This window comes from Erpetoichthys calabaricus, chromosome 10 (assembly GCF_900747795.2).
Source record: "Erpetoichthys calabaricus chromosome 10, fErpCal1.3, whole genome shotgun sequence".
NCBI classification, from domain to species: Eukaryota; Metazoa; Chordata; class Cladistia; order Polypteriformes; family Polypteridae; genus Erpetoichthys; species Erpetoichthys calabaricus.
Window position 1 is genome coordinate 97,764,928 of NC_041403.2, and position 9,540 is coordinate 97,774,467.

At 35.2% G+C, this 9,540-nt stretch overlaps 1 protein-coding gene across 2 annotated transcripts in view; it reads right to left on the reverse strand.

Annotated features, from left to right (window-relative positions):
* tcea2 (transcription elongation factor A (SII), 2) overlaps positions 1-8,777 on the reverse strand; it is a 74,012-nt gene extending 65,235 nt beyond the window's left edge. The window contains exons 1-2 of one of the 2 annotated variants that reach the window (XM_051933301.1): positions 8,312-8,609; positions 4,366-4,428 (exon numbers count right to left, since the gene is read on the reverse strand). In XM_051933301.1, coding sequence (XP_051789261.1) covers positions 4,366-4,428; positions 8,312-8,380 — 132 coding nt within the window. In that variant the 5' untranslated portion in view covers positions 8,381-8,609. Of the gene's footprint in view, positions 1-4,365; positions 4,429-8,311 lie in introns of both variants that reach the window. The other variant, XM_051933300.1, reaches the window with a different exon arrangement.
* Positions 8,778-9,540: the final 763 nt, after the last annotated feature.

The window sequence follows — 9,540 nt, forward strand, 5'->3', positions numbered from 1 at the left end:
AATTGTTTGATAAGATTTACTATTGGCTGAACATGCAAGAAGTTTCAATCAATTTCAGGGATACATTATTCGACCACTAACATGTATCTACTCAGAGAAGCTCAGGCAATGGTTCCTGAACATTTATGCCTTAAATGTTTGTGCTGCTGTAGAAAGCAAGTTATATTTTACCTATGTTACATTTAACTGTTTTAATAGGATGCAGAGAAGTTTACATGGTGCAGGTAAACATTTGTCTTGAAGTTTTATCACCCAAGCTCCCCCCTAGATTTATTGTGTTTTGCATTATGGATATATAGAAACATACGTAGAGGTGACACATCAAGGAATTATTTTCATAATCAATGTTGATTATTCATTTTAGCCCTAAGTGACACTGTAGTGGAATACTGTAAAAGTGGGATTAAAAACTGAATAAAAAAGTCATACAATTCCATACACAAAACACACAAAATTTGCTTCATAGCAGAGTACAAGATAAGCTAAATTAAAGCAGTATCTAATTGATCATGTTTGTACAGTTGAAGTCAGACGTTTACATGCATGTAGGGTGAATTCTTTAAAACTCACTTTATAACCCTTCCACGGATCTACCACTAACAAAACTATAAATTTGGCATATAGTACAAGACATCTACTTTGTGCACGGCAAAGAGAATGTTTTCCAACAACGTTCACAGACACAGTATTTCACTCTTATTGACTATATGGGTCAAAAGTTTACATATACTTTCTTAACTGTGCCTTTAAACAGCTCCGAAAATTGCAGAAAATAATGCTCAAGCCTTTTGACAATTGAACAATTAGCTTTTGATAGTCAATTAGCCTAAGTGATGTCAACATGTGGATGTAGTATGTAGATTGGTATCTCATTGATGTTTATAAAGTAGATCATTCGTTTAGTCCTGCACTTCAATTTAGAGGACATTTAAAAACAGAAGTTGACAAAAGTGCTGTATAGCTTCCATAAATACACCTCTATATTATAAATACAGGGTGAGTCAAAATTATGTTAACACTAATGGTACTGCTATGCATATACTTATATAAAACTTTTGCAGAAAATGTATGTACCACATATGGCACATGTGTTGAACATGATGGCGAACAAGTTGAGACATTCTTATTTTTTTTTTCCAAGCGGGATTTAAAAATGACCAAAGTTGGTGCTGACCCAATATGAAAAGGAAGACTATTCCAAAGCTTAGGGGCAGCTCCTGAAAAAACATGGTCTCCTCTAAGAGTAAGTCTGTATTTTGGCACAACCAATAACTTCTGGTCGGTTATCATGAAGAAGAGTAATGGTGGAAGAGGCCAGTAAGATAGAAGGGGTTCAAACCATTAAAGAACTTGAAAACAAACAAAATTTTAAACTTAATCTTGTAGTGAACAGGAGGCCAATGAAGAGAAGCTAAGACTGGTGTGATGTAATTCTGTTTTCATGTGCCTGTTAGAAGCCTGGCAGCAGTGTGCTGTACTAGCTGAAAATGAGGAGGGATGACTGATTAACTTCAATGTATAAGGAGTTGCACTACTCAAATCGAGAAGAGACAAATGCATGAATTGGTGTTTCAAAATTCTGTACAGAAAGAAAGGGCTTGACCTTAGCCAATACCCTGAGCAGTCAGAAATAAGCTTTAACAATGGAGTTAATTTGTTTATCAAATTTAAGGGCATTATCAAAAAATCACAAGTAAGATTTTTTGCGAAATGTTTACAGCAGGTTGTCAATGAACCAAGATTAAATTCTGGAGCACAAGTTAAGATCAAAAGGTCCAAAACACACACTCTTTGTTTTTTGTCATTTAGACTAAGATAATTTAGAGACATCCATATTTTAATGTCTTCCAGACATTCCAATTAAGATTTAAGAGAATTGTTTTGATCTGTTTCAGTGGAAAATATATCTGTGTATCATCTGCAAAGCAATAAAAAGAAACATTGGTTTTTTTTAAATGTATCCTAAGGGCAGCATGTGTACTAAAAAAAGAATAAGAACCAGAATAGATCACACAAGTGATTGGGGACAAGAATAAGAAGAAATTTCCCAGGCTGACTGAAAACCTTCTGCCTATGAGGTATAACCTGAACCATTTCAAAGCAGTTCCTGGGATAACCACATACTTCTCAAGACAGGCGATAAGGATGTCATGGTTAACTGTATCAAATGCTGCAGTTAGATCTAAAAGCAAGACAGCAGTATCTCCAGAGTCACTTATTAATAAGAAATCATTTAGAACCCTTAAAAGTGAAGATGTAGAAAGACAACCTTCTGCAGAATTTTACAGAAAGGACAACTTGGAGAGGGGTCTGAAGTTTGACAAGTCAGTAAAGTCCAGATTTGTTTTTTTAATTAAAGGCTACAACCCCACATCTTTACAAATATCCAAAATTCTAGGCCCAACCACTTTAAAACAACTTTAAGACAATGAATTGGAATAATATCTAAAGATATGGGTTTAAGGTGACTAATTACTTCTACCAAAAAACAGAGACATACAAGCTCAAACTGATGAAAAACAGCTATACACATCGCAGGGACAGATGGACCATCAACAGAGAATGTAATGTGGGATCTAATGTTGGCAATTTTATGAACAAAAAATTGGAGAAATTCCTGCCAGAAATTCAGAGAACTCACATATACAATTCTTGTTAAATTCTGAAGGCCAATAAACGACTGCACACAACATGGAGTAACTGTCAGTTTTCAATTAGCGATAGCAATAATAGTTTTTAAAAATTGTCACTAATCCACCTCCCCGTCTACCAGCAGACCTTTGTGCACTAAAAAACTTACAATCGAGGGATACTAACTCTGTGCAAATGGTTAACAAACAGACAGTTAACCAAGTTTCAGTCCTCATGAGGTGAAGAAATCATTTAAAATAAATATTTTGTTAGCTAGGATTCTAGCATTCAGCGACATCTTCAATCAAGTCAATTTAATGGACTGATGGAGAGCACAGCCAGGAGGTGATGGTTCCCAAAATCCCCTCCACCCTTTTGGAGGTGCGGCAATCAGCAGCAGAATAGTTCATCATGATGGACAGATCCATTAACACATAGCTTCCAGAGAAAGCAAAGAGATGAAACGACCATAAGCCAAACCGTAGCAAAGATCACTGGAGAGGATGCCAAATATGTTTTAAGCTTCATGAGCATGCCCCTGCGCTTTTCCTCATCTTCTGTGATGCTTCCTTTGGGGCAGTCGGCGGGGCTTATGATACAAGTACGCTGGGATACCCAACAGGAAAGGTGAAGGGCAGGTACTCTAGCCTGCACGATTGTAATTAAAAGGTTAATCAACTGTCAATCTTATGTTTAAGAAAGACTGACAATCATAGACCAGCAAAGATATTGTGGATTAAAAAATAGACATAAACAGGGCGATCAAAAACAAAATAGACCAAAACGAATACAGACGGCAAGCTACACATACCGGCACCATCTGGCACTTGGTAGACAATATATTAGAAAGTGCACAGCAGCCTACTACATTCTAAGCAGGCTTAAAAAAAGAAATCTCATTTTCAATGGTAAAGCATCCCTCCTTAAACACTTAAATTATGCAAAATCAGTTTACCTTTAGGGGCAATGAAAGTCTCCTTTTTCAAATATAACATAAAACATTTAGCACACTAGAGGTGACAATTTACTCCTCTGAGCTCATTTACTTAGACAAGAAGATGCTCTAGTATCTCATCCATAAAAGTATCTCATCCTTTCCAAAAGTAGTCAAGGATTCTGCTTTGATTACATGACACAGCAATTTGTTCCAAAGTCCCATGACCCTTTGAGTAAATAAGGACTTCCTAGAGCTTGTCTTAATGTTCAGTACTATCCACAAGTATGTAATTCACTAGTTAATAGAAATAATTTGCTGGAACAACTTTATTAATATCTTTTGATGATTTCACAGACATTTATTAGGTCCCCAATTATGTTGTATTCAAGACTTAAAAAGTTTAATTCCTTAGCGAGTCAAGATACTCCTTGAAAAAATAACTTGTGGGTTTACACCTGGAATATTATGTGCAGTTTTGCAGGAACACAATACTTTTTCACGGCAAGGAACAGAACATCATCTTACATGAAAGTTACCTTTAATCAAGCATTACTTAATACGCTACTAACTACATTTTTCAGGAGCTAATTATCATTTCACAAATCTTGTACAAAATGGATGCTTTATTTAAAGAAGACTTTAAATAATATTAAATGCTGCAACGAACAGGCATAAAGGACTCTGGAAATAAAAACAGCATGTTTAGAAGTTTACCCGAGTGTGATGGGAAAGGGTCTATATAAATAAAATGTATTATTATTATTATTCCGTCAACAATTATTAGCCATCTACTTTACCTGTAATGTTTCCAGTGACATTGGAAAGTCTTTAAGCTCTTTAAGCAAGTTTAATGCCCCATCCTGTAACAGATAAAAGTGGGTATTTAAAACACTGCAACTGCAAAATAAAAAATGCAAAAAGAAAAACATAACTACAGCTGCTGAGCACAGCTTAGTTGTCTTTTCTGGTTTATAGGGTCAGTTCTGTGACAAAAAAAAAATTATCAAGCAGTAAAGCAAGGGTTGCACACAAGGATGGTTTCATCCAGAAATAATACATTCAAAAAAGTATTTCACAGGGGGCTTTGTGCAGTACATATTGTATCACATTATGGAAGTACTTTATGTTATGATATTAGTTAAAGAATGCAGGAAATGATGGATTAACAGAAAATTATTTGATCTGTAGTCAACCACTAAAACATTATGTAATTAAAACCAGCAGTGTAATAAATTCTCTAATAGCAATCATTGTCATTGTTTTCAGTGGCAAAGTTTCTAAATCGATCTATTTGAAGAGGTGACAAAAAGACAAACTGTCAATTAAAATATTTTCCCCCAAAACTGTAAACTTTTATGGTTTTTTTTATAGCTTGATAAATGTCTTCAGGTAGGAATATTCCACTTTCAGACTTGTTATATTTTTCATTATTTTGTACAAGAGCAACGAAGTGTTGAAAACGCAGCTCACTGGTCTATAATTGGGGGCTATAGAGACTAGAGAACTGAAGAATCCCCAAGTATTATATAAAAAGCCAAGTTAAAGAGCAGTGTAAACCTCTGCTTAATTTTGCACATTAATAAAATACTGTAATTAATTTTAAATTTAGACAGATTTTTAAGAACAGAAACTAGATCTTTTGTAATTTATCCAAGAAGGTTGGCTCTGTTTTGGGGACTTGTTTGGACTCTGGGAAGGCAGTAATACCAGTATTTTCGATGAGCTGCAATCAATCATGAAAAATGTCACATAAAAGTGAAAAAGAACTGAAGCAGGAGGTGGACACTACCACTGTGCTCCAGAAAAGCCTATCAAAGATATCTTTTATCAGCTACAATTAGATATTAAAACACATCATTTGGCCTAAACTGTGTTAGAATGAGAAAACAGAGACAGAAATGGAAACTTGTTAAGAGTATATATCACATACACTTTTGAAATGTTTTCTTCTTACTAAGAACCAAAAGCACATGGAAAGAGTAACAAACTAGTGTAGTATAGAATGGAACTTTAGGAAGCTTCAAGTCTAAACTCAATGTTATTTTGAAAATCTAATTGGATTGGCAAACTTGTTGGGCTGAATGGGCTGTTTTCATTAAAACTGCTCTAGTGTTCTGTTTTTTCTGCAATTTTAATGTTAGTTTTAATTTCAGTACATCATGGAAATATTTATTTTATTTGTATTTACCTTGTTGTTTCATTGCAGGTGTATGCATGTAAGTTCTTATCTATTACAGCATCTGTCAAGTCTTATTGTTCTCAGTAGCAACGTTCAGCACTTTGACCCCAATTTGATTCCCAATCTGTGTACGGTCTTAGTGAAGTTTAAATGTTCTTTTGTTCACCTGGGTTCTTACAGAAAAATACATTCTCGTCTCATGGTCCAAGCTGGTGGATTAACTATAATAAAGTATAGCAACATTTTAAAAATCAAATCAAAACGGAGCCTTTGTGTTAATAAATGTGCCCTGCAATGAACTATCAAACACAGGTTCCGCCTTATACATTATGATGTACGGACAGTGTTAGGCTGCTTACAAACCTTCAAACTACGTATTTTGAGTTTGCATGCATTTTAATGCTGCAAAGTGTTGAAGAGTTCCCTATTCTTTTGCATCTTGGAAAGTAATGACATTTGAGGTGAAAATTGTGTTTTCTTTGTACTGTGCGTTTGGCCATGGGGCTGTAATTATTGGTAATGAATTGCAAAGTGGATTAGGAAATTCATTTTAAAAAAGGGCTACATGCCTCATCTATTAGAAACTAAAAAAACACAGTGGTTACTCCTTTTAGGAAATTACAGTGCTTTAGACTGGTCAGACATGCATAATTACTAGCACTGCTATGTTGAGGCTTTAAATTGTAAAAATCAAACAAAAATCAGTGTTGTATTAAAATAAATTTAAAAAATGGCTGTGTTTCTGTTTTATCAATGTAGATGGGCAGAACCATCATAACTGGAAAAACATTTTAGCATGTTTGAGAAATTATTATTATTGAAAAATATTAATTTTGTTTATTTTATTATTTTGTCCTTGTGTTAAAAAACTTGATAAAATATTATTTCAGGCTTAATTTCCTCACTCTGAACCGAAGATGTAAAGTTAACTGCAAAGTCTATCTTTAGTTATCTGCCTGAAGCTGCTCAGCATAAAACTACAGAAATGTTCCATGAAGAAGTGACCACAGTACAAGAAAAGTTGTTAAACTACTAACTTAAAACTCACCTGTTATGCTTTGTACATCAACCCGTATTTTAAAAGCAGCAAATTTTACTGATTAAGGAAAGGAATCACACTTGCATTATGGAATCCCCCTGTATTGGAAACCATTAGGCGGATGCTGTATTTATAAATCTGCGGGGTTTGTCAGCTGCCTTGCGCCCTGTGTTGGCTGGGATTGGCTCCAGCAGACCCCCATGACCCTGTGGTTAGGATATAGCAGGTTGGATAATGGATGTATTTATAAATCAATGACTGCACACCTTTAAAAAATGTATTGTAATTGTGTGAAGGATTAGTCTATGAAAACACCTAGTCAGTAATAAAAGGATTTTGCACACTTAAACAAGAGTTGAGGTCAGGTTTATAAACAGGGTGAGTGAAAACTGTGCAACGGCATTTCAGGATGTATTAAACTGTTTCTTTACAGAACTGCATACTGCAAAAAAAAAAACATAACCTTGCAACTTATAACTGATTAATAGTTGAACAGCCATAACTCGCCTTTTAAAAACAAAATAACAAGTTACATGTTTTGATGTTTATAAAACTATTACATAAGAAGTGGCATTTGGCAGATGATCATTTATCTAAACATACATGAGCTCATATGAAGAGTCCAATGTAATTCTCTCTTCTTAATACTACTATTTTGTACATTTTTCCAACTTTTTCCTAATAGTTAACCCTATTGATTTCTTGTCAGCTTTCCCTAATAGTTATCTCTATTTATTTTTTGTCTGACAGTGTATTACAATAAAATTTAGTATGTTGGTTACATAAAATGGGCCTACACTAAATCAATCTCTTACTTGTTTGACCCAAACTTTAATAAGCAACATTTTTCAACTCACACCCAGATCAAGTTTTTTTCTTGTGATGAGAAACGATAGCCACTATAATACAATTAATTATCATCAATAGACAGAAACTGTGAAAGACATAAGGAGATACTGAAAAGCAAGCAAATATAATTTTGTCACAAGCTCCGATTTATATTTTAGCTACAGCTTTAATGGATCCAAATAACAACTGGAAATGTATGCAGTACTTTAATGTGACAATGTTTATTTTGTTGTTACACAAAGATGGTTCGTGTAAAAAATGTACGTAGGGTTAATGGGAAGTAAAACAATACATTGCACTGATTTGCAATTGGAAGCTAAAAGGCTTCTGTAACTGACAGACTTACAGATTTTAAATCCCTATATACGACATATTAAAAGCTATTTTTTAGTAACACACGGTAATTCCGTATTATAACTTTAATACCAATGTCGTCGAACTGCACATTTAACAAAACGTTTGGTTAAAAAAAAAAGTTTCATTTGACGTCTCTTACAGTAGTCCATCGATATTCAATTGCACTGATTAGTGAATAAATAAAAAATGGATTTTGCTCGATACGTGTTAGGATTGAACAGCATTAAATTAATTTGACCAAAACAAGCAAAGACTACAGTTTCTAGAAATCCCACAGAAACTACTTTTTATTTTCCGGGACAAACGATGCATTTCTCACCGTATTTTTCTTGTTTACCATCTTGTCCAGCTTTTTGGCAATACGTATCACTTCTTCGGCCTTCCCCATCGTCAACGGAGAGATGAAAGGATACACGGAGTAGCGCAAGGTCCATAAACCTCCGGAATGCTCTGTTTTGGCTCCCTAGGCACCCGCAATGCAATACCTGTCGCAAGCTATGACTTTTCAGTCACCAAACAATCGTACGGCATAGGGTATCTGGGATTTGTAGTTTCCATCCCCTCTATCTCTTCGGACAGGCCTAATAGTTAACGGAAAGCATAGTAGAACGTATCGCGAATGTTGGAAACGAAACAGTGGAGTGCGGCGCTGGTACTTTCCGCATTGCTTGATGGTTGTATGAGGGTCGTGTAATCGATGTCATGTTATCTTCCTCTGAGTGATTTTAACTTTATTTGTGGAAATAATCAGGTTGGATTTGTAGGAATAAATGATAACGGCAGAAATGGCACAGTAACTCTTGCACTCTTTTTTTAAGCGCTATATACTTAATTTCATTTGCATTATCGCGGAATGACAGTACAGTTTTTAGGTCTGCAGAACACACGTTCCAAGCATATGACCGATAACAGCTGTTATGACATCAGAGATAAGCGTCTCACTTTAGAACCAATGCAGATTAGTATTGTTGCTTTCTTAGATGTTATGCATGAACGACGGGTGCCAAGTTAGAATTGCCAGCATTGGTAAATTGTGATGTGCTACTAACATTATACGCAGCTTGGAAATAAATTCAGGTCTAACTGCACGATCATCCCTCCCTTGTTTTTGGAATTTGCACGGTTATTTTTTCCTTCTCCCTTTCTCTTGTCACAAAGGAGAGAAATGCATTAAATAATAGTTAGACCAATAGAAAAACGCTATAAGAATATAAGGAATTGTTATTATTTATTATTACATTTTCTTCTTAACCCAGCCACAGGAGATGCACAAACAAGTGTGTTTTTTCGTGCCGGTCCCAAGCCCTGAAAAATGGGGAGGGTTACGTCAGGAAGAGCATAAAAAAATTTGCCAAATCAATATGCAGTCAACAAAGATGATCCGCTGTGGCAACCCCTAACGGGAGCAGCCGAAAGAAGAAGAAGAAGATTACTTGTTCTTCTTGCATTTTGTCACTGCAGCATTGATCAGGTGTAGCTGTTGGTTGGCTTGAAGCAAAAAGAGTGTCAGAGGAATCAGAGGTGAAGTGAGTGAAGAGAACAAGAGCT